This window comes from Heteronotia binoei, chromosome 15, assembly GCF_032191835.1.
Source record: "Heteronotia binoei isolate CCM8104 ecotype False Entrance Well chromosome 15, APGP_CSIRO_Hbin_v1, whole genome shotgun sequence".
Classification (NCBI taxonomy): Eukaryota; Metazoa; Chordata; class Lepidosauria; order Squamata; family Gekkonidae; genus Heteronotia; species Heteronotia binoei.
Genome location: NC_083237.1, coordinates 21,499,189 through 21,524,370, shown reverse-complemented (window position 1 = coordinate 21,524,370; position 25,182 = coordinate 21,499,189). Strand labels below are relative to the sequence as shown.

The window sequence follows — 25,182 nt, the reverse complement described above, 5'->3', positions numbered from 1 at the left end:
AATGTTTTGATCGTATTCATCTACAGATTTTCGTAGCGACAGTACAGCAGAATCTGCATTAAGAGAAAGCCAGCTGAAAGGGGGTAGTCTTGCAGGCCCTGAGGAACTGAGCAAGACTTCACAGGGCCTGCACCTCCTCTGGTAATTGATTCCACCAGTGGGGAGCCATGATTAGTAAGAGGAGGATGACAAAACATCTGCAGGAGGACCAACTAAAATTGCAAAGCAGTGAGCAAATTCCTGCCCCCCCCCCCCCAATCCTTGGATTCTTCTTTAGGCTAGTTGACGACCACCTCAGGTAAAGATAGTCCCCTGTACAAGCACCAGTCATTTCCTACTCTGGGATGACTGTCGCATCACGACATTTTCACAGCAGACTTGGTTTGCCATCGCCTTCTCCAGTCATAAACGCTTTATCCCCAGCAAACTTGATGGGAAAAGGCTAGCGATTGCATTGACTCACAATCAGCCTCAAGTCAAAGTGAGAAAGGCAGACTATAAATGCAAATTAATAAATACCTGAGCAGAATATCACCAAAAGACCAATCTGCACAAATTAAAGTTATTTATTGAACAGATGCAAACATTTGAAAAAAGCCCACAGGAAAGAGAGTGCACTGCCCCTGCTTATTCATGAGTGTAACTATTCAAAAGAACAGGTATGAATTTAGGGACATCTGTATGCACAGTTGATTCCAGGAAAACAAGTTTTGGGGTACAAAGGACATCAGTGACTTATTACAAGAGTAAGGAATTTCTCAGGCACGTATTAACTTTAATAGAATGGCAGTAAATAATATTAATAATTCACTTTCTGAATAAGCTGGATAGTCTTGTTCTGTGAATTATCCAATCAGTTTCCAGCTCTTTTCAGATATGGTTTTTCCCAACAGCCATAGCTGTGATGGTTTAGGAACACCAGGTACACATGGCCTGAAATGGAATATCAGTCCTTGGGCTTCTTTTATTACCAGGTTGAACTATTGTGGCTCACAAACTTTTTCCAAGCTGCGGTACCTTTGGAATGCTGACACAAAATGTTTAACAGGATGCCTTTTAGAATTAACATATTGTTTGAAAAGGCTTCCGCACAAAATAAATATACTTATTGGACTAACTAAGAAACCTTCACCTGGCAGTATCAGCCTTCATTTGGCACATATCTAATGAATTTATGTAGAAATAAAAAAAGATTCTTTACATAAAATACCTTAACATAAAGTCACTGTCTGTGTTATACCATAAGCAGCAAAAACTCAAAAAAACCCATTTTGCCCCCCTTCCAGGTACACCTGGAGGCCACTCCATGGCTACCATGCTGGGGAAACCAGATCTACAGTATAATCTTCACAGTGATTATTTAAGATACAACAGTGTCACCTGGATTTTTCCTTCATAAGTTCTGTGTCTGGCAAAATGGAGGGCAGAACTCACTGCATTTTGGATTATTTGCATTCCATTATTTGCTTTCCATTGTGGCACTGTGACTGCTATACGTTATTATAAAACTTTTTAGTCACAGAAACAGTTTAAGCCTAATTGTCTAGTTTGGGCTTACTGGGCTCATTTTCACTTTCTGTCCCCCAGAACTGCAGCAAGAAAAATCCATGCCAGCTCAGAGTTCTAGAGATCACCACACCATGCCAATAACGTTACAGTTTAGAGGTGTAGAGTCATTTGTGTTAACTACAGACAGTATTTCCAGGCAGTTGGGAGTCAAGCTGAAAAAGGCAACCTTTGTTATTTCATATTAAAGGTTTCTTGGATGCTTTCCAGGGCCTGCTGTTTGGTTAATCTTTCCCAGTCCTCAGGGAGATCAGCAGGGAGGGCATCATATTCTTTAGCAAACTGCTGATTGAATTCTTTGAACACAAACTTCCAATAATCTGAGGCTGTGATGCTAGCATCGGGTTGGATGCGCCAGTCAGGATAGTGCTGGCGATACTGTTTATAAGGATGCCATTTTCCAGCTGTGTCACTATTTCTAAAGTTCCCATTGGAACTAACGCTAGATGAACATAAGGAATAAACAAGTATGTTTGTTGTATAATCACGATACCGGCCTAACCCTTCAGGCCGATGGACTGATGCGAAGTGTTCTTGGTGACCGCCACCTCCAGCTTCACAGGGGACTTTACAGAAAGGGCACTGTTTCCCACAGCCAAACACACGCTTGAAGATTTCATCCTGTGGCTTGAATGGAAGGTTTAAAAGTATAGCTTCAACACTCATCTTGAAATTCTCTGAAAGGATGTCTTCTATCACTGTGGGGATACAGGCCTGTACCTCAGCTGAGAAAGATTTAGCATTGGCAGTGTTATTGAAGAGGATGACATCCAAACTGTCTTTTGAGATTACAAGCTCTTCACTCAGCTTCTGGCAAAAATGCTCCAAGAATTCAGCCAAAGGCTCAGTTTCATTCTCATGCCTCTCCAGAACCTCTTTTGCCTTCTTCATTACAGTAGACAGGATTCCTCGCTCCAAGATGGCTAACTCTTCTCTCTCTTTGTAATGGTCTAATAGGTGTGCCTGTATCCAAGATTTCACAAACTTCTCATACCTGTTTATGTACTCGACATAGTCCTCAAAGTTTTGCTCTTCAAGCAATGTCTTCTGCACTGTGAACTGAAAGAAGCTCCTACTTCCATACTGAAGGGATTGCCCGCTGCTGAGGAGATCATCTACTATTTCTATCCCAAGTCTCTTGTGGAGGTGGTCCACAAGAGCTGGTTTTAGACACAAATCGCAAAAATCCTTGGCTCTTTTCTGACAAGCGTCCTTCTCATAGTAAAGGTCTTTGAAGGTGGATAAGTATTGAGGTTTGAGTTTTTCTAGACATCGATGAGGGTTGTTTGCCTCAAAGAATTTGGTATGCATTTTCTGAAAAGCATTAGCTGCTTTTCCCAGAATGAAATATTTCAGATCCACTTCAAAATGAATGGTAGTGTGAAGGTTTCGAAAATCTTTTCCTTGAAGCTGTTCATTGATCATTCTCAGCAACTCACGGCAATATGTTTCATCGTAGTCTCCTTTTGTGCTGACTTTCTCTGTGACATAACTCTCACATTTGCAAATCAAGGATCGGGTATATTCATCTAGTTCTTGGATATAATCCTTGTATAACAGACCTTTTAATGTTCTCATGAATGATTTTTCTAGATAACAATCTTGCATGGTGAAAGGACGCCTGGGACGGGCTGAAAAGCAGGGCAGCCTCTGGAAGAGTTGGTTGGCAAAGCCGCCCCGTACTTCAAGATCTTTTTGGAGCTGAAAGTGGAAATCTGTATAAATTTCACGGCGAGTTAAATTACTAGGTGGCAACTCCAGCAAGGTTTCCTTCCACATTTTCTTAAATTCTTTATTCAGTTCAAAAGAATTTAACTTGGACTTCTTTCTTTTACACTCTTCCAGAAGCTTGTTTACCTTCCCTTCCATGGTTTTCACATACTTGGCCTGAAGACTATCTATCTTACTCTGCCCCTTGCGTATGAGGAAGGCCTGCTGACACTTCTTAATGCAGTAGCTTTCCAGCTGTTCCCGGAGACCTTTTGCACTTCTAATGAAATCTTCTCTGTACTTTTCTATGAGATGCAGACTGTCTCTGTCACTCTCAAAATAGTTCTGTATGCACTGTAACATCTTTTGTTGGCCATCACACAATTTCTGATCAGCTTCTAATCTCAATTTGTCTAATGCACCTGACTCTATATCTTCTAGGGACTGATTTTGAATTGTGGTATCAGCTTTGGACACCCACAGATGCATCTCCTTCTGGAAATCCCATTCCCATTCTGAATACTTTGCTGAGAGTTGATTGTAAGCATCAGCTACAAGGCTGTTACGGAAGCTGAAGATAAAATTTTCATGTTTCACAGCATTCCACAGGCTTCTCACCCATTCTACAAACTGGGGGATGTCTTTGGAACGTCTGTTTTGGGAGCAAGTCTTCATATATTCAAACAGGGATCTTTTCAGATCTGACACACCCTCGCTATATCCCATGTTTACTGGGGCCATGGGTGGGACTCCGTGCCACAAACCAGGGATGTACCAGTTGTGTTTTTCTGGATTGTAGTCCATAATATCTGAAAAGGACACTTCCCTGAATTGTTTCTCCATTCTCGCTGCAGCTCTGGTCATATCATTGAGCTGCTCTAGGAGACGTTTCCTGTCCCTCATGTTTTGATCATGGGCAGAAACATCACTGACATTCTGGTGAACAAACTGGCAGTTGGGTTTGTGCCCGGTTTCCTCCATCCTCAGAAAGGCATGGACTACAATCTGCAGGATATCCTTCATCTCAGTGGCATTCTCCATGGCCAGGTTCACAAGAGTTATGTCACTCAGTCCGATCACCAGGGTAGCCAATTCATTATCATGTTCATAGCTGTCCTCCAATTTAGCCAGCTCAGGGGCTTTCAGTCCTTCTGTGTCTATCACCAAGATGAAATTGCAACTGAGCTCTTTCTGGAAATCCTCTGAGACTCTTAGGAGTGTCATGAATGCCCCTCGAGTACATCGGCCACTGCTGACTGCAAACTGTAGTCCAAACATAGTATTGAGAAGGGTAGATTTGCCAGTGCTCTGGACACCCAATACTGTTAGAACCTTCATCCTGGACTTGCCCCCTAGTTTGGAATGAAGTGCAGTCAAAACATCAATTATCCACTGCAGGGGAATGTTAGATGCATCTCCATCAATCAACTCCATTGGAAACCCTTCCAGCATTAGATCAGCAGCTATGTCTGGCAGAAGTACAAACTGTCTACATTCCTCAGTTATCTTGCCTTCCTTTACCATCATGTACTCTGCTTCATAAAACTGCCCCAGCTCACGCATGAAGTGTTCCACACCTAACGAACTGGTGGAAATTAATTCATCCAGCTGTGCTAGCTGTCGTGGATCATTTCCCGCAGTGTGGTAAAGTTCTTTATACTGTTCTCTTAAATTTGACAAGTTTTTCCTAGCAGTGCAATCCAGGTTGAACTTCAGCCATTTCAGGAAATAACTTTTCTCCACTGGGTGAAGCTGCTGTATTCCATTAATAAATTTTGTTATTCCATTAGTGAGGTCACATTGATTCTGCTGTGAGCGTAAGGCTATCAATTTTTTTCTCAGTTGAGCCTTGTAATCTTCAGCTGGCATATCAGCTTGCCTTTTCATCCTGCACAGTTCTTTCTCCACTTTGGCCAGGTTTCTCCACAAGTCCCCTTGAAGTTTCAACATTTCCTTCTTGTAGGCCACAACATCTTCTATTTCTTCAATAATTTCATTGCCATGCAAAGTGCCATTCTGGCAGGCCTTTGTGTCTTCATCAGTCTGGATCCCCAGTTCTTGGCTGACCTTTGCCATTTCTTGAATACTGATCACCTTTTGAGGAGAGTTAACAATGTTCCTTATGGTTGACCGGAATTTCTTTACAAATTCTGTGGTATTTTTATTCCTTTCTTTCAGCAGTATTTGTGATTTGGTCATGCTCAACAGTGGTGCGAGTTTGTTCAGGAACTTCAGTGTTTCCTTTGATTTCTCACCATCCACGTTCAAGATAAAGTAGTATTTAGATGTTGAGCCCTGGAGAGTGGCTAGCATGTCATATTGCTTGTCAGACATGTTCTCTGTAAGGATGAACACAGCTGATGAAACCTCTGTTAAAAAGCTGAATTGCGGCCAGTGTGACTCTATGTCCCCACGAAGATTTGTAATGGCCACAGGCTCTGGGAAGAGATCTGAATTTTCCCTCCCTGCAGGAAAATACCAGGCAATTTCTACCAGCCCATCACTGATCTCTCGTGGAGCACTCCCGCACTCCATATCCCTGTGTATAAAGAAGTCATGATGCTGTTGAGGGGAGCTGAGGACCTCATTGAGAAGCCTGGATTTAGAGAGGCTGGATCTGCCAATCCGCACAAAAGAAATGGTTGGCATGGATGTTTGCACCAGGCTATCCTCTCTAAAGCCTCTCTGCTCTACCAGGCAGTGAGGCCTCCATTTTCTCACAATGTCCCTTAGAGCCCAGAGCATAAAGGTACATTTGGGAGGTGGCAGGATCAAAGGGAGGGCAAACTGGCACATGGACATTTTGAGGAAGATCTCCTGTTGAAGGAAGCTGTCAGAGCAGAACAAGACAGCACAAAGGACATCAAGGGGGTTTACAGAAACCTCAGAGTTCATTCCTCTCAAAAAGAACCCTTCATCATCCATATCAACCTCCTCATTTGACTCTTCCTCATCCTGGTGCCCAAGGTCTGTATTTCTGGCTGTCCCACTGAGAGCCATTAGTTTTCTCAAGAAGTGCTGAGGTAAATCTTCCAGTGTCTGAGGAGCCACTGGTGTGAGGCTTTCTGAGTTGATCTCCAAGATTTCTCCCATGGTGAGTTTCATGCATCGCTTGTGGAGACCCAACTTCATCAGGAAGCTCTTAACCCCTTCTGTGGAAAAGGAGGAGAGTTAGTACTTATAAGGTATGAAAACTTTAGAAGTGAGAGGAAAATTTGCCTTAGGATGGGAGGAAAGGCTGAGCAAAGGAGGATAAGAAGCATTTTTAGATGTGTGTCAGGCAGTTGTGTAAGAGAAACTGCCTTTCCCTGTATCAGCCTGTTTGCCAATTGTACTCAAAGGCCTGCTTGGTAGGCCCTGATTGCAAGATGATATAATTTTGACACAGAGGAGCAGGGCCTTTGCTATAGTGGCACCTCTCTTTTTTTTCTGAAGGAAATTTTGCTTTCCTCCCTCCTTTTCCCAAGTATTTCTTTCCTTTCAACCTCTCTGGTCCCCAATTTAAAATACTTTTTCACCACATTGGAGCAGGTGTGTGAGAAGATGACAGTTATTCCACTCTGGCTTCTCACAGCAAAGTAACTAAGTAACTATAAATGTTGGCGGCTGTTTATTCAAGGCAGCCATCTTGGTTGAGGTAAACTGTTGCTTCATGGTTGGAGGACCTTTACTGAGGAACAACAAAACTTTAAAAAATGTTTATAGTAGCAATGAAGAATCAGAGAACAAGAGTTGGTTAAAGAATCCACTTTCTTCTCAGTGATTGTCCCTTCTAAGTGCCTCCAGCTTCTGCCGGTGAAGGAAACATGGGATAAGACCATCTAGTTCCTACTTTAGATTGTATGCAGGAAGGAAAGGGATTGTGTTCCCTAATTAGCTGTCCATACAAAGGCTATCTACTGTAGGGATTTTAGAAATAATATTAACACTCACAATGTCACTGAACATCCTTCTGTAGGTAGGAGGGGGGGAAAGAATATTTTTTCTAAATACAGAGTATACAGATTGTACAAAATAAACTTCTGACACTTCTGTTCTGGCAGACTTAATCCCTTTTTGACAAAAGATAGTTCAGTGTGGACCAGATAATCCATTTGTCATGGGCAGTCACTGAGAAGAAAGTGGATCCTTATGTGACATTATCAGGTGCTAGGCTACATGAGTGCCACTGAGTTGGCTATAAGGTATTTTGTTAGTACTGCAGTACTATGCTGGAAGACTACCTTCTTATCAGGTCAGTCTAGATGTTTTCAGGAGGTTACAAGTGGCAGCAGTTGATTACCAGATTACTTTCCAGGGAACCTTAATCTAAGGGGATTTCCCAGCAAGGAAAGGCACCATTTCCTCCTTCCTCCAATCACAGTCCTCACCATCAAAACTTTCTGTCTCCATCGCTTCCTGATCAGGTTCTTGAATGCCAGATACATTTTCTAATTCTTTGTCTGGAAAAGAGGGAAAAAACAGAAAATTAAGGAAGAGAATTAGCAGCTACTTCTTCTTTAAGACATGCGAATAAGCCGCCCTGTAAGCCGCCCTGAGCCACTCGTTGGGAAGGGCGGGATATAAATCATAAAATAAATAAATAAATATCCAGACAAGCCACAGGGGCTAAATTCCCTTCCCCTGACTCGTTAACTGGGTGCTGTGAAGTTACAGAGAATGTTTATAAATGTTCTAAAGGCTGAGAGGGAAGGTTCAGTCAGGGAGTGAATATGAGTGCTGAAGGTTCAGTCAGGGAGTGAATATGAGTGCTGAAGCGGAAGTAAAAAGTCAGTTTGGGATGAGAGGAAATCTCAGGGCCTAGACCAGGGGGCCCTAACCTTTTGGAACACCTTTGGAATTTTGATGTGGGGCACAACCACAAAATGGCTGCCACAAGAAGCAGAGCTGATTGCAAAATCTCAGGAAATGAAGTCATGCATCATTCCAATAGTAGGTCTTCAACATTTCAGGCAGAAGTTCTGCTCAACAAGATGCCTTTTAAAATGAACATACTGTTTAAAAATATTTTCTTGCATACACATCTCTTCAGTCATACTGTGAAGATCCTTGTGATGTTTCCGTGTGAGGAAGGGCCAGCTGCCAACCAGCCAGTCTACCTCAGTGGCAGAAGACCGCTGATGTTTGGCTGGCCTCTATGGCATACCCCATCATCCTAGGATGGCAGTTTCTTTTGCCATCACCTGTTCACCAGTAGCCACTTTATAGAGCTAAAACATCAGCAGAGGAAAAGAAGATGCCCGTGTGAGAATAATTAAAATGCTGGAGGTTAAATCCTCATTCACCCATGAGTGACTTTGGGCTGTCCCTCAGCCTAACATATTTCACAGGGTTCTTTTAAAAATAAAATGGAGGAGGGGAGAACCACATAGGACATATGTCATTCTGAGGAGGAAGGAAAGAACAAAATTGTGATTGCTAGATAGCAGGGTACCAGTCTACTTGACCCTACATCAGATGTTTAACTACTTCCTACTTGAGGGCTCATGTAGGGTTGCTAACAGGCCTGGAAAAAGATGTTTCATGGGATATTATTTTCCAGGTACTCTTATTTTTATGTTTTTGTGTATTTTATGTTATATATATTTTTCTATGTTGTAAGCCGCCTTGAGTTCCATAAAGAAAGGCAACTCATGAATGTTTTAAATAAATAAAAATAAATAAATATTTACTTCTACGCCACAAAAAGCTTCATTCCCAGCCTCTGTCAGTATTTTTGCAGGCCAGTTGGTCATCGTAAACTCAAACCTATTTTTTCAATAGAATCTAACTCTCCATTTTTGGAGTGAAAGTTTTATCTACACTTTAAAAACTGTAGCAGCATTTTAAAAACCTTACTCAAACAACCAATTAAAAACATTCAGGTTAGGACAAATTCAAGAAGGCTTTATTATTTGAAATAGGAAGACTGATGTTCACACAATGGTATTATTTGGGAATAAAAAAATAATCTTAAAGAAAGAAAAATCCCTTGATATCCCCTTCCTCACAAATATTCTGAGTATGAGGCTGGAACCTGGATTGTGTGGCCTCCAGAGGGCACACAGGAGCTGTTGCTAGATGATTCAACAGATCCAAAGACTGAATCAAGTCCAGTACCCCTCATTCTTGATTCTAACATTCCTCATGATTCATTAGTAAAAAAAACAAAGGCATGTTTATGATGCAAAGTTTTTTGTGCCATTGCGTTATTGAAGCCTACTTAGAAATCTTATCAAAGTCTTATCAAATGTTGTAGCAACACTACTTATTCTGCAGAACCGATAACGTCTGCATAGCAGTCAGTGTGATGCAATATTCGGAGAATCAGACTGCACATTTGATGAAGAATGCAACATCTCACAAAGGACAGGCCTTGCTGAAACAAGACTGTCCTTCCTACATAGGTGACTAATGTTATTTGAAAAACTGACTTCCTTTTCTATTTTGATTTGCACAATTATAACATTACCTTAATAGGCTGGTTTGGGGGGGGGGGGGGGCTGGCGTGTAAGACCCAGCATGACCTCTGCTAGCAGAAAGGGACCATAACCCACACTTTGGCATCTGGGGAACTAGTGTGGCATAATGGTTGAATGTCATACTAGAGTCTAGGACACCCAGGCGCAAATTCCCACTCTGCCTGAACTGTGCTGGGTGACTTTCAGCCACTTGCTCTCTGGCAACCTATCCTACCTCCAGGGGTTTTTTCTGTAGAAAAAGCCCAACAGGAACTCATTTGCAGATTAGGCCACACCCCCTGACATCACAATTGTCTTGCGCTTTTGTAGACAAAGCCCAGCAGGAGCTCATTTGCATATTAGGCCACACCCTGACACCAAGCCAGCTGGAACTGTGTTCCTGTGCATTCCTGCTCAAAAAAAGCCCTGCCTACCTCACATGGTTGTTGTGATGATCAAACGGAGAAAAAAGAACCACGTATGCTACTATAAGCTCCTTGGAAGAAGAGTGGAAGAAAAAAAATGGGAAAAATAGAAATAAATGTACGGGGAGGGAGCCAAGTCATGTTCTGACACAGGGAATAGCAACACAGAACAATTTGTATACCTTTTGAATCCTTGGTTGATAGTTCTTCCTTCACTTTCACTGCTTCCGCTTCTGAATTTTCTGGCCCACTGTTGACCAAAACCTTATCAGGAGAACCATCTCCTTGCTTTAGATCTGAGCACACTAGAGGGGAGGAAGCAAAAAGAATAAAAAGAGCTACAGATGGGTAAAGGTTGCTATTCAGTTGCCTTATTCACCCCTCAGACACGCACACACCAGAAACATAGATTTCCACCCTTAAACCTGCCCCCCCCCCCGCACTTTGGAATCATTACTTAAGAAACTTTAAAATATGCAGACTCTTCCCAGCTTCTGCCCCCATTCCACACCCCCAGTATTATTTTCTATTTTCCAGAAACAGACAGTGATTAAACTCTTACCCAGATACCTTCAATTACGACAGGCAGGAATGAGTGAATGGGAGGGCCTGTGGGGTGCCTTGGGCTATGCATTATGTCATTGCAAACAGAGGTACCATTGCCCTTTGCTATGGAGGTCCTGTCAGCAAGGGCTGGGACACCCAGGGTTGAGAGACAAGAAGTACACTTCAGACATGGATGGCTCTGAGTAGAACTGAAGCACACTGGGAGGGGGTGAGTTGAATCTTTACCACTTCACAGTTTTGCCTACTGAAGCCCCCCCACACACACCAGTTAAGCCTTTGAAGGAAGCCCCATTCAGTCATCATATGGTACTGGCACTGAATCTGTGTGTGACACTTAGATATCACCTATAGTTGCTGGGGTAACAATGAATGTCAGCAAAGTGACCCCCTTGGAAGGGGGCAACGGGGCTGGCTTTGGTGGGATATTATGATCCTGACAACGGAAGCTTTAAACGTTGATGCTACCCCATAATATCCAAGGCTGCATTTTCCGGTCATGTGTACAAGATAGTGGTATGCAGAAATACACGAGAATCCCTGCTGACTGTATATGGGAAGCTTAGGTGCAGGGCCGGCCCTAGCCTGTCTGGCATCCTAGGCAAGGGTAACTCCTGGTGCCCCACCCCTGCACTGATAGCATCACCGAGTCACATGGGGGGCACCCAATTGGCCAGCAACCTAGACAATCATCTTGTTTGCCTAATGGCAGGACTGGCCCTGCTCAGGTGACAACAGGTGCAGCACGGTAGCTGTGTTTGCGGGTAATGTAAGTGTCACAGTCTCCTCCTGTGGTTTAGAGTTATGGAATACTTTCCCTGGAAAGCTAAACCAGGAATGCAGCGCTCATGTGATGGAGTTATTAGAGGGGAAGTCTAGGAGACTAGTCTCACTATGCCATTAAGCTCACTAGGTAATCTTGGCTCAGTCTCTCTCTCTCACTCACTCACACTCACACACGCTTAGTGAGAGGATGAAATGGAGGACAGGACCACAGGCACCCCACCACCAACATTGAGGAAAGGCAGGAGAAACGTGCAATGGATAAATCTATAGACTGAATGCACTGCACTATAAAAAGAGCAAACTGTGATGCCCGTAGTCCACAGCTAACTGCAACATATCAGAGAGCAATCACCTTACATGCGCTGAAGAAAACCAACAGCTGGCCTGTTCTCTCCTCAGCATAAATTACTAAAAGCTCAAATAAATTGAGATAAGCCCATCCTCAAGGCTAATAGTAAGAGGAAATTGCTGTAGGAGTCTTTGGTGACTGAAAGAAGTCTTATCTGAGCGCTCCAAGGGTAAGAAAACAACTATTTTTTTTACTCTTCTAAGGAGGCAATGCCCTGAGCGAATACAAGCTGTCATTAGGCCTAGTAAAGTGTGAGGAATGGCGAAGACAATTAGGGAGTTATCTGAGCAACTGTCTGCTTTTCAAAATATAGTAACAGCCTCACTGGGGCAGCTATCGGAAGAAATCAAAACAGTGAACGAAGCTGTTTCGAATATTGCTGAAGAACTCAGAGATACAACTCAGACGGCTAATTTAGCTAAGGAACTTGCAAGTAAAAATAAACAAAAATAGATCAGTTATCTAGCCAGCTGGCAATGACTTCAGACAGGAACAGGAGAGCCAACCTCATATTTTCAGGAATTACTGAAGAGATAAATAATACGCTTCTAGAGGTTTTCTTTACATCCTTTCAACTTGGACCTAGAGGTCCTAATGGCAACAACTCCTGCAGCCATCTCAACAGTGTGGAACACACTGGGTTCAGCACATCTTTATATTAAAAGGAGTAGCAGAAATAGATTTATTCCTGCATTTATTCTTCATGTTTAGCCTTTCAGTCTCCCTGCCAAAAACTGAAACCAACTCTCACAGGTACATTCCTGCATTCCTTATCTGGCAGGCAACACCAAATGACTCTGGCTAGTGTTAATTGTTAGGGTAATGGTAATATCTCAAGGTCTAGGAACTCTGATAAGGCATGCTATAGCAGGGAAAAGAGGAGAGCTGCAGCGGAAAAGACATTGGCATCCTTTTGAGGGAGAGATTTACAGCAGTTTACGAACCCGGGGTGTTTGGATAAGGAGTAGGCCTGAATAGGAGGCATATGGCCTTGGATGGCCAACACTCCTGCCCTGTTGATATTCAAAGCAACTTTATTCTTCTGCTAACTGCCCAACAAGATCCACGTGTTCCTAGTCATGGAACAACAGTGACCACACCATAGCTCTTATTCCCAAGCACTACATGGAGGCAGATGGCTTCTCAGACAAACATTATTTCTTAACTGTATCATTCTGTGTGAATATTTAAGGCGGCCCCAGGGGCCCTGTAAACCTCTGAATACCAGTCTGGGGAGGCGACATCAGGGGAAGGCCTTTGCCTTTCTGCCCTGTTCATTGGCCTTAAGGGGAAGAGGCTGGTCACTGTGTGAAACACAGGGTCACCAGCTCTGGGTTAGGAAGTTATTGATTTTAGAGGTGGAGTCTGAGAAGGAGGATGGGAGTATAATGCCATAGAGTCCACCTTCCAAAGTGGCCATTTTCTCCACAGAACTGATCTCTAACCCCTGGAGATCAATTGAAATCCCAGGAGATCTCCAGCCACCACCTGATTTAAGTTAGCAGAGCCAGTAGTTGCAAGAGCCAGTTTGGTGTAGTGGTTAAGTGCTCAGGCTTTTATCTGGGAGAACCGGGTTTGATTCCCCACTCCTCCGCTTGCAGCTGCTGGAATGGCCTTGGGTCAGCCATAGCTCTCGAAGAGTTGTCCTTGAAGGGCCAGCTTCTGTCAGAGCTCTCAGCCCCACCTACCTCATAGGGTGTCTGTTGTGGGGGAGGAAGGTAAAAGAGATTGTAAGCTACTCTGAGATTTAGAGTGAAGAGTGGGATATAAATCCAGTATCTTCTTCTGAGAGCCAGTTTGGTGTAGTGGTTAAGTGTGAAGACACTTATCTGGGAGAACCGGGTTTGATTCCCCACTCCTCCACTTGCAGCTGCTGGAATGGCCTTGGGTCAGCCATAGCTCTGACAAAGGTTGTCCTTGAAAGGGCAGCTGCTGTGAGAGTCCTCTCAGGCCCACCCACCTCACAGGGTGTCTGTTGTGGGGGAGGAAGGTAAAGGAGATTGTGAGCCGTTCTGAGACTATGAGATTAGGAGTGGAGGACAGGATATAAATCCAATATCTTCTTCTTCTATAATGAACAACTATATTTAAATTACAGTAAATGCTTATATTTAGGATGTCTTATGTAAACAATCCCTTCCCCCATTTTGCATATGGTTTAACTTCCTGATGGTTGGGTCAGTGCCTGCATCATGGAAAGCCTTCTCAAGAAGCCCATCAAAGCTGTCTTGAGCTCCACAAAGGAAGAAAGGCAGGAAACAAATGTGATAATAAAAAGATGTTGAGAGGAAACGGGAAAGATGGAGGAAGTCCTTAGCCAACAGTTCCCCGATATTGACCTGAATTTCTGATAATAAAGTTGCAACAAAGGAAGTTTCATATCCTGTTGCTGACCTCTGAGTGGATCCAAAGCTGGTGTCAAAAAGCCAAAAATTAGAGGGCAAAGGGGAAAACCCCCTAAAACATTGGTATTATGAAGAGAGGGGAAAAAGTGACAAATTGGGCCCATAGTTCATTATCAAGTATGGTGAAATCTCACATGGAGAAGGAAAAAAGATTGCATAAACACGATCCAGAAATGCAAATATTGCTCAGAATTAACAGGGTTCTTCCAGGGGTCACCTTGACACACACAGAAGAAGTCCGATCCTCTTTGTTTTTCAAATATCCCCCAGCATATTAAAGGCCAAGTTTGCATAAATGCGATTCTTCACGTCCATTCCTCCTGACCTGCATCTCTCTTTCCCGCTTGCAGATGTCTTTCTCACTGTCAGAATTTATATTGCACAAGTACCTTGGGGCAGAGATGTGCTTTATTCACGTACATTACCCTATAAAGAACTATGAACTTCAGTGGCACTTGAACAAACCAAGCATTATTAAATTTTCTATCATCCAAGGGCAGGAATCATTATCCCCCTTGTAGGAAACATACCCTGCTGTTATTTCTTTATTTAATTCATTTATACCCCCACCTTTCTCGCCAACAGGGACCCAAAGTGCCTTACAACAGCATTCTCCTGTCCTCCATTTTATCTTCACAACAACCCTGTGAGGTAGGTTAGGCTGAGGGAGTGTGACTGGCCCAAGGTCACCCAGCGCGCTTCCATGGCATGAGTGGGGATTCGAACCCAGGTATCCCAGACACTAGTCTCGTGCTCTTAACTGCTATACCACACTGGCTCTATCGCTTTATTTCTTTTAAAGCAAGCCTCTAGAACTCATGGCTGAAGAGCCTGGATATGATGACAGCCAGTTTGGTGTAGTGGTTAAGAAAAAGAAGACGACTGCAGATTTATGCCCCACCCTTCTCTCTGAATCAGAGACTCAGAGCGGCTTACAATCTCCTATATCTTCTCCCCCCACAATAGACACCCTGTGAGATGGGTGGGGCTGAGAAGGCTCTAACAGCAGCTGCCCTTTCAAGGACAACTCCTGATCGCTATGGTTGACCCAAGGCCATTCCAGCAGCTGTAAGTGGAGGAGTGGGAAATCAAACCCAGTTCTCCCAGTTAAGAGTCCGCGCACTTAACCACTACACCATACTGGGTCTAAGAGCAGTGGACTCTAATCTGGAGAACTGAGTTCAATTCCTCACTCCTTCAACTTGAAGCTGGCTGGGTGACCTTGGGTCAGACACAGTTCTCTCACCTCTCCTCCTCAAAAACGCCCTGGCTCACCACAAAAACAGCTAGAGTTTTAGGCTGCCAGACTATCTTTGAATCACCTGGCTGCACTAAACCCACTGCCATATGATAATCATTATTTTGGATATGAATGTCCCATTAGCTTGCTGCTTTTTTGAGATGGGAGGACAAGGATCAGGCCACAAAACAAAGAGTCCAAATATCTATATCTAGCTAATCAGAGTTAAGGACAATCAGGAGTTGTTTCCCCCCCTAAATTAGAAACCTGCCTGCCAGGGTGAGAGGGATGCTTGATGAGGGGGATGGGAGAGAGAGGAAATAAAGCAGTTAGCAGCCAAAGACATAAGGTTGCGAAGTCCGAATCAAGAAACATCTGGGAACTTTGGGGGTGGAGTCAGGAGCAAGGGTATGACAAGCACGACTGAACTCCAAAGGGACCGCACTCCTTTTAAGTGCCTTCCCTCCATTTGGAATAATGAAGGATAGGGACACCTTCTTTGGAGGCTCATAGAATTGGATCCTCTGGTCCAAACTTTTTAAAACTTCAGGGTTGTTTTGAGAAGAGGCACCAGATGCTATGCTGAACATTTGGTGCCTCTACCTCAAAACACAGTCCCCCCAGAGCCCCAGATACCCACCAATCAATTCTCCATTATACCCTATAGGAATTGGTCTCCATAGGGTATACTGGAGTGCCCAGCAGATACTTCCCTCCCCCAACCCCACTTTGTGATGATCCTGAAGTAGGGGGAAGGCCTCCAAACCGGGGGATCCCCTGCCCTCACCTTGGGATTGGCAGCCCTACAAAGACATCACACACACACACACTTTTTCTAGACATTTTAAACAATCACAGATCTGATCACAGATGCCCAGTGCCTAGTTTAGCTCTGAAAAGCCACTTCCCATCAGTGGATGATGCTAAACCAGGGGACCAATGAATCCAAGTGAGCATAAGGCAGCTTAATATACTCTCTGGAAAGCAGCCAGAGGGGCTATGGAAAGTGCACACTTTTGTCTGTGAATCTCACCCAAGCCCACTGGTTTGGTCATATGCTTGGTGGCTTGCAGATAAACCAGATCTTAAAGTATTATAAGCCTCCAGTGCTTCCTCTCAAAAGGCAGACATGAACAAGTTCTCTCAAAAGGCACACATGAACAAGTTCTAGCCAAATGAAGAAGAAGGAAGAAGGAAGTCAGTCTGCGTCAAGGGAGTAACTTAGCTATAGGAAGTTTGGTTTGCAAAACTTGCTATCGGAGCTGAGTCATCAAATGTCAAGGAAAGTGATTGCCTTGGAAAAATGGAAAGTGAGAGGCAGGAATTAAATGGCTCCGAGCCAGCACCAAGAACAGGGACAGTATTTGGTAAACCTGGTTCCCTATGGTTGCTGACACCTCTCCTCCGCCCCCTGTGCTAACACAAAAGACTTGTAACCCCAAAAGAGGATAGAATCGATGCACTTTACATACTTCATCTGCATTGAAATTCAGCACTTCTTGAGACAAAATTGGGATTACTATGAGGTGCTGTAAGATTCAGCAACTCAGAAGTATTCAGCATTCACAGACAGGGATCTTCATGAGACATACAAACCCAGAACACAGGACATGTGGATGTACAGCAGATTTCTTAGATGTACAGGCAACTGCACCCCCTTGACCACCAATGTTCAGCTGACTGGTGGGTGGAAATGGGGTCCAAGGGGAGCAGTCCTGTCTACTTCCAGAATGTTCTGACCACAGAGTTCCTGATGATTCCTTGAATGCGTTCCTGTGTTCAATTGACAAAGGTAGTTTTACCAATCACCAGAAACTATGCAATTGCTACAGCCACCCTTGTCACTTCCAGGTAGCTCTAGGAATAGCCAGAAACTCTATGGTCAAAACTTCCTATAACTATACAAGGACTTTTTTTTTTTCTTTTAAAATTTTCTCCTGGAATTCTGCCCCGCCCTGCCCCCCCCCCCCTGCTAGTTGTCAGACTCTCAGTGCCAGATTAAACCCTGTGGAGGCCCCCAGGGAGTTGAAATCTTGGGGGCCGCCTCACAAATTATCTCAGAGTCTGAGCACCCGCCCCATCACAGCCTGCAGGCACCTTCTTAAAAGCCCCCTTCACTAAGCTGCAGGGGAGAGGCAGAGAGAGGCAAACTTGGCAACAACACCAGCAGCAGCTGCACCTGGCAAATTGGGCAAAGAGCAGCTCAGTTGCTGCTTGTGCATGAAGGCTGGGAGGGCTATAAGCAAGGGGGGGGAAGCTGGCCCAGGATTCCTAAAGACATGGGGACCCATAGGCCAATGCCTACTTAGCCTAATTGTTAATCTGGCTCTTCAGACACTGCAGGATGAAAGCAGGTTGGGAGCAGGAGGGAGCATACTGATCTAGCCTCCCCCCACCCCCAGCTCAATGAGAGGTTCAGCCAGGTGGAAACTTTCTCTTATGAAGACATAAGTAAGTTTATTGAAGTCAGTCAGTGAAGGGGGACCCCTGAATAATTAATGAATACCCCTATAATAATGACTAAAAGCATGCTTATGCCTTCAAAAAGAAGATGTCTGATGTAACCCTCCATTAGAAGTACACAGCCCCATGTGGGTGTGGATTCAAGGTTTTATATTAGATTAGAGACAGTGACCTCATTGAGGCCTCTGGATGTGTATTAGATAACAAAGAGGCCTTAGAGAAGTTTCTTGCTGAAGCTGATAACGCATGGAGACAGGAGGTATGGAAAAGTACTAGAAAGAGATACAAGGGGGTGGAGAATGTTGAATCAGATAACTTGTGAGGCCTGCCTGCTTGTTTTGGATGGGGGTAAAACTGGCTGTATGTGGGATGATTTTAACTTAGTCATTTTAGAGGCTTATGGCCGGCTAAGTTCTGCTTTGGTGCCAAAGTATCTCTCGTTTCATACCAGCAATGTGTGCGGACCTCGTTATTTCTCTGCTTCATCAGCATACAGAGCCAAACTCATCACGGGATGCATTTGTCAGGAATAAAGACCATAAGTATGGCTAGGAAACATATAGAGCAAAAGCACCCAAAAGCTCACCCCTCCTTCCTCCCCCTCTTAAGGCCAAATAGTCCTGTTCCCAGGCAAAAGCTCCTGTCTCCTTGGTAAGCAGATAAATTACCCTGCGCAGATGGCACTGAAGCATCCTCCTCTCCTTAGATCACAGGTGTCAACAGAGAATGTGCTACAGTCTGAGCAGAGCTACATATAACTGGAAGCAGCGGTTAAGCATAGCCATCAATGACATGGCAGGTTTCTCAACCCTGGCACTCACGAAAGGTCATATGTACAAGGTTACCATGAATTAGATCTAGAGAACACAACTGCAGACTATGGAGCCACATCCCAAACTCACCACTTCCTGGAGGCCACAGGTCTGGCGGCAGATCTGGAAAGAGGCTCCTGATGCCTTCTAGGAACCGATGGCAGGTCTGCTCCCCCTTGATCTGGACCTTGACCAAAAGTTTGCGCATCTTCTCCTTTGGATTCGGAAGCTTATCCAAAGCTTCATAATCAGCCTCGGAGATGAAGCCCTGGGCGGCTGTATCATCCAAGATGAGCTCAGGTGCTCTCTGGAGGAAGGTGAGGAGCTTTTCACGGCCCCTCCGGATCGTCTCGAAGGCCATGTGTGTGTGGGGGGGGGCCTTGGCAACTATCCTGGAGAAAGAAACTTAAACACATCTGGTTTTTAAGGACCTGTTTCCCTGCTCAGAGAACTCTCACCCCATCATGTGCAACAAAACCCTCATGAACATCATCCAAAGTCAAAATTAACTTGTCTGGCCCCTTTTGACAATTTATTTTTTACTTACTGCTTTTACAGCTGAAGTCATAAACAGCAAACCCTCATCTCTGAGGTAGAGTTGCCAATCCCCAGTTGGGGACAGGGAACCCCCCAGTTTGGAATCCCTCCCCCTGCTTCAGGCTTTCAGAAAGTGGGGTGGAGGGAAATGTCCATTGGGCACTCTATCATTCCCAATGAAAACTGGTCTCCTCCATAGGTATAATAAAGAATTGATTGATGAGTATCTGGGGCTCTGGGGGAGCTATTTTTTTGAGGTAGAGGCATCAAATTCTCATCTTAGCATCTGGTGCCTCTCCTCAAAACACCCTCCAAGTTTCAAAAAGAGTGGACCAAGGGGTACAATTCTATGAACCCCAAAAGAAGGTATCCCTGTCCTCCATTACTTTCAATGAAAGGAAGGCATTTAAAGAGTGTGTTCCCTTTAAATGTTTTGGTCAGAACCCCCTTCAGAGTTCAATTATACTTGTCACAACCTTGCTGCTGGCTCCACCCCAAAGTCCCCAGATATTTCCTGAGTCTGACTTGGCACCCCTACTATGAAGAGAACTTAAAAGTTAGTTATCATGTAACTTAACCTCAGCTGCCAAATATTTCACCACACATAGAGTAGTCTTTTGACAATTTGGCAACTTATATTCTGTCTAAACCAGGGGTCCTTAGCCTTTTTGACCCTGAGGGCATGTCTGGAATTCTGACGGGGAGGAAAATGCAAGCACAAAATGGCTGCCGCAGGAGGTTGCAACCACACACACACACACACTCAGGAGGCCCAAGTGCTAGGGACAAGAGGAGTAATAAAAAAACACCCAAGTTTCAAAAAGTTTGGACCAGGGAGTCCAATTCTATGAGCCCCAAAAGAAGGTGCTCCTATCTTTCATTATTCCAAATGGAGGGAAGGCATGCTGTCCCTTTAAATGTGATGGCTAGAACTCCCTTTGGAGTACAGTCGTGCTTGTCACACCCTTGCTTCTGGCTCCACCCCCAGTCTCCTGTCTCCACCCCCAAAGTCTCCAGATTTTTCTTGAAGCAGACCTGGCAACCCTACAGAGAAAGGGCTTTTGTTTTCTTATAAAGGGCCACCAATTCCCATATATAAACCTAGGCAGCGATACAAGGGGGAGCAGAGGTGAGATAGAGGAATTATTCTGCAATCCAGTGATAGACAGCTGCCTCTTTTGGAATCCACCAGCCAGACTTTGGCAACGAGACTCTCTCCAGTCAGGTTATATAACGGGGTTCTATTTTTGTTTGCTGTAACTACTATCGCCCTACTGATGATGCAGAACTTCTGTGGCTGGAGGGGAAGGGAGTGTGTCTCACTGCACCTGCGGCTCCCTGTGGAACCGCTCCCTACCCTGAGTCTGGCAAGGCAAGCTGGCTGGGATGAGCACCTGGGAAAAACAGAGCACGCCCCTCCCCGGAGCCAAAGCAAAGAGAGTTTTGGTTCCCCCCTCCCCACCAGCATCCTAGGATAAAGTTTTGCTTCTGAATTTCGCTCGTCACTCAGCGGATAAAGACAAAGGTGCATTGCTAGGGGAGGGGGGGGGGGAAATACTGCCAAACAAGTAGATTTGCTTCCTACATTGGTTATACTAAAGAAAAGGCCATTTCTTTAGCATTAGCCTTATTAGCACCATGGTTTAGTAAGAAGAAGATGATATTGGATTTATATCCCGCCCTCCACTCCGAAGAGTCTCAGAGCAGCTCACAATCTCCTTTACCTTCCTCCCCCACAACAGACACCCTGTGAGGTGGGTGGGGCTGAGAGGGCGCTCACAGCAGCTGCCTTTTCAAGGACAACCTCTGCCAGAGCTATGGCTGACCCAAGGCCATGCTAGCAGGTGCAAGTGGAGGAGTGGGGAATCCAACCCGATTCTCCCAGATAAGAGGCCGCACACTTAACCACTACACCAAACTGGTGTAACAGAAGCGGCCCCGTGGCACAGAGTGGTAAAGCAGCAGTACTGCAGTACTGTGATCTGAACTCTCTGCTCCCGATGTGAGTTCTGTCCCAGCGAAAGCTGTTTCAGGTAGCCAGCCCAAGGTTGACTCAGCCTTCCATCCTTCCGAGGTCGGTAAAATTAGTACCCAGTTTGCTGGGGGGAAAGTGTAAAAGACTGGGGAAGGCAATGGCAAACCACCCCATAAAAAGTTTGCAGTGAAAACATTGTGAAATCAACGTCACCCCAGAGTCAGAAACGACTGGTGCTTGCACAGGGGATCTTTTCTTTTCCTTAGTAACAGAGCTAAGCACAGTACAACAGGCAGAGGGAAGGACTTGGACCTTGAAGACCCAGGTTCAAATCCCTACTCAGCCATGGAAGCTAGCTGGGTGACCTTGAAACAGACACATGCTCTCAGTCCAGATTGTCTTACAAGGTTTTCATAGGGTTGCCAGTCTCCAGGTCAGGCCTGGAGATTTCCAAGAACTGAAACTGATTTCCGGACAAGTATCAGTTCCCCTGGAGAAAATAGATCCAGGGGAGTTAGAGGTGTTAGTCTGTTGCTGCAAAATACTAAAGAGTCCAGTAGTATCTTTAAGACTAACAAATTTTATTGTAGCACATAAGCTTCTGAGAAACACAGCTCTCTTCATCAGACGTCCTGAGCGAATGAACATCTGACGAAGAGAGCTGTGTTTTTCGAAAGCTTATGCTACAATAAAATTTGTTGGTCTTAAAGGTGCTACTGGACTCCTAACTATCCTGGAGAAAATGACTACTTGGGGGGTGGATTGTATGGCACTATACCCCACTGATTTCCCTCTCCTCCTCAAACCCCATCCTCCACTCCCAAATCTCAATTTCCCAACCTGGAGTTGGCAACCCTAGGCTGGGGTGAACCGAAAATGAAAAAGGAAAGTGATACAGGATAACTTAAACTCCTTTGGGAAAGGATGGGATCAGATTTACTAGATAGAAACAACAGTTCTGATGTTACAGTGATTTTTATTTTTGAGGATTTTAGCCTTCTTGTTTGTGGCCTAGGTGCCCAATATCTGAAAGGTGGCATTCATTCGTTCATTTACATCCCACTTTTCTCCCCAACAGAGACTCACCCAAAGCAGTGTCCAATATGGATCTCTCCTCCTCTCTTTTATCTATGAAGTAGGGTAGTGTGAGTGACCTGAAAGTAAGGTTACTCTGAGCGCTTCATGGGTTTTCCTAAGCAAAGCCCAGCACTCTAAACATTACACGATGGTTTAAAGTAATATAAAAACATTATTATTAAGTACCTGCCACAACGATGTCTTGTTCAGATTTAGCACCACGCCCCCTCTGGCAATGCAGCCAGTGATTTTTGTTTTAAATTTTTTTTATGTAAGTCCCTTCCTGCTCAGTATTCACAAATTCATATAAAGACCTACACTTTTTTGAAAAATCAGTCTCAGGGTTCTAGCTCTCATCGTTACAGTAGAGAAACATGTTATGTTTGGAAGTCAAAATCCACACGTATTATATAAGAACCACTAGAGAGGGGAAAAATCCACCTCCAAATTTCATCCATGACTTTTATTTCTTAAAAGGAAAGGACACTGGAAATAAATGGAGAAACAACAGAGAGTAACATAACAAACCTTCTTGCTTCCAACCCCCAACCACCGATTCATACTTACCCCTTTAGTTCATTATAAAAATTAGCAACTTACCCGTTCCCCTCAGAAACAGAAACAAGGAAGACACTTGGTTTGTATCTGCAATTGAACAGAATCTGCATCATTTTCACATAAATGAAACAGAAACCTTTTTTGTTCCTGGAATTTCAACATCCTAATGATTTCCTGTTCCCTTAACAGAGGCTTGATCAGCAGCAATTAACCCACTAACTTCCCAGGTCAAATGCTGTTTACCAATATGCAGTAAAGAGAGCTGATTTAAGGGGCTCAAGGACCTGGGGGGGAATCTCCTGAAAATATAATTAATCTCCAGACTACAGAGATCAGTTCCCCTGGAGAAAATGGATGCTTTGGAAGGTGGACTCTATGCTATTGTACCCCATTGAGGTCCCTGCCCCCCCCCCAAACTCCACCCCTAAATCTCCAGGAGTTTCCCAACCTGGAGCTGAACCCCTCCCCCACTCCCCTGCTGGTCACGGGGGACCTGGCAACCCTAGATTGTACAGATGTCAATATTTGATGCAGGCAGATGTATTAGCATTGCCAGGTCCAATTCAAGAAATATCTGGAGACTTTGGGGGTGGAGCCAGGAGCAAGGTTGTGACAAGCATAACTGAACTCCAAAGGGAGTTATGGCCATAAAGAGATTGCACCCCTTTTAAATACCTTCCCTCCACTGGAAATAATGAAAGCTAGGGGCACCTTCTTTTGGGGCTCATAAAATTGGACCCCCTGTTACAATCTTTTTGAAACTTGGAAGGTGTTTTGAGAAGTGTTATTGGATGCTATGCTGCAAATTTGGTGCCTTTACCTCAAAAAACAGCTCCCCCAGAGTCCCAGATACCCATGAATCAATTCTCCATTATACCTGTCTCCATAGGGAATAATGGAGTGCCCAGCAGACATATCCCTCCCCTCCTTCCTTTCTGATGATCCTGAAGTGGGGGGTCATGTGGATGGAGAGGTGCCTGCTCTGAATTGGGAAATTTTTTGAGAGTTTTTTTGAGGGTGGTTGGAACCTTAGGAGGGTGGGGTTTGGGGACTTCAAAGAGGTATAATGTCAGACTCCACCTTCCAAAGCAGCCATTTTCTCCAGGTGAACTGATCTCTGTCACCTGGGGATCAATTGTAATCCCAGGAGTTCTCCAGCTATTAAAGTAATATGAACACATGATTAAGTACCTACCACGACTAGGTCTTGTTCAGATTCAGCACAAGGACCCTCCAGCAAACGCAGCCAGTGATTTTTAAAAGTTTTTCTATGCAACTCCCTTTCTACTCAGCATACACGGATTCATATAAAGACCTACACTTTTTTTGAAAAACCAGTCTCATGGTTCCTGCTCTCATCATTACAGTAAAGAAACATATTTGGAAGTCAAAATCCATGCATATTATACCTGTGTTCCCTCCAAGCTGCAGTCTTGTGAGCACAAATTCTACTTTGTAAGCTGCTGGTATTAAAGCTGTGATCTGCTGCATAAATTATTGTGCTCTGTAGCCATTTTTCATGAGTTAAGACAAAAATGTGTGAGCTGGAGGCTAAAAATCTGTGAGCTAGGCTACACTAACTCAACTTAGAGGGAACACTGCCTGTCACCTACCCTCCAGTTCAGATGGGAAAGACAGATCCATTAAGAATCACTAGGGAGTGAAAAATCCACCTCCAAATTCTATCCATGAATTTGTATCTCAGAATGAGAAAACACTGGAAATAAATGGAGAAAGAACAGAGATAAAAGTACTAGGAGCTCCTTGCTTTGAAGCCCCAGCCACCCATTCATACTTCCTTGCTCTCTTAGTTTGTGACAAAATTTAGCAGCAACTTACCCCAGTTCCCCTCAGATGCAGAAACAAAGACTGAAAACACTCTACCTCGACTCTGTATTATCTTCAAAGAAACGAAACAGAAAGCTTTCTTATTCCTAGGATTCCAACCCCCCAATGATTTCCTGTTCCTTTCTCAGAGGCCCAACCAGCAGCTATGAACCCAGTGACCTTGACATGAGTTACTGATCAAGTGCTGTTTACCGATATGCTGTAAGGAGGGATGCCATCCTCCAGGACACTGGGACCTGGGAATCTCCTGGAATTCCAGTTCATCTCCAGACTTCAGAGATCAGTCCCCCTGAAGAAGATGGATGCCTTGGAGGGTGAACTCTGCGGCATTGTACCCCACTGAGGTCGCTGTCTTCCCCAGGCTCCATCCCCAAACCCCCAGGAGTTCCCCAACCTGGAGCTGAAACCCCCCACTCCCCTGCCCTCC

General features: G+C 44.4%; 1 protein-coding gene across 2 annotated transcripts; it reads right to left on the bottom strand.

The window, feature by feature from the left end:
- Positions 1–548: 548 nt before the first annotated feature.
- LOC132584762 (up-regulator of cell proliferation-like) lies at positions 549–24,856 on the bottom strand. 2 transcript variants are annotated; one of them, XM_060256671.1, is made up of 6 exons: positions 24,792–24,856; positions 22,950–22,994; positions 18,851–19,165; positions 10,324–10,446; positions 7,647–7,718; positions 549–6,428 (listed from the first exon to the last, which is right to left on the bottom strand). In XM_060256671.1, exons 3-6 carry the CDS (start codon positions 19,119–19,121, stop codon positions 1,741–1,743), a joined length of 5,154 nt encoding a protein of 1,717 aa, XP_060112654.1. In that variant the 5' UTR covers positions 19,122–19,165; positions 22,950–22,994; positions 24,792–24,856; the 3' UTR covers positions 549–1,740. The 2 variants fall into 2 exon arrangements, with proteins under 2 accessions (XP_060112654.1, XP_060112655.1); XM_060256672.1 differs by lacking the exons at positions 22,950–22,994; positions 24,792–24,856 and having other exon boundaries at positions 10,324–10,437; positions 18,851–19,131.
- Positions 24,857–25,182: the final 326 nt, after the last annotated feature.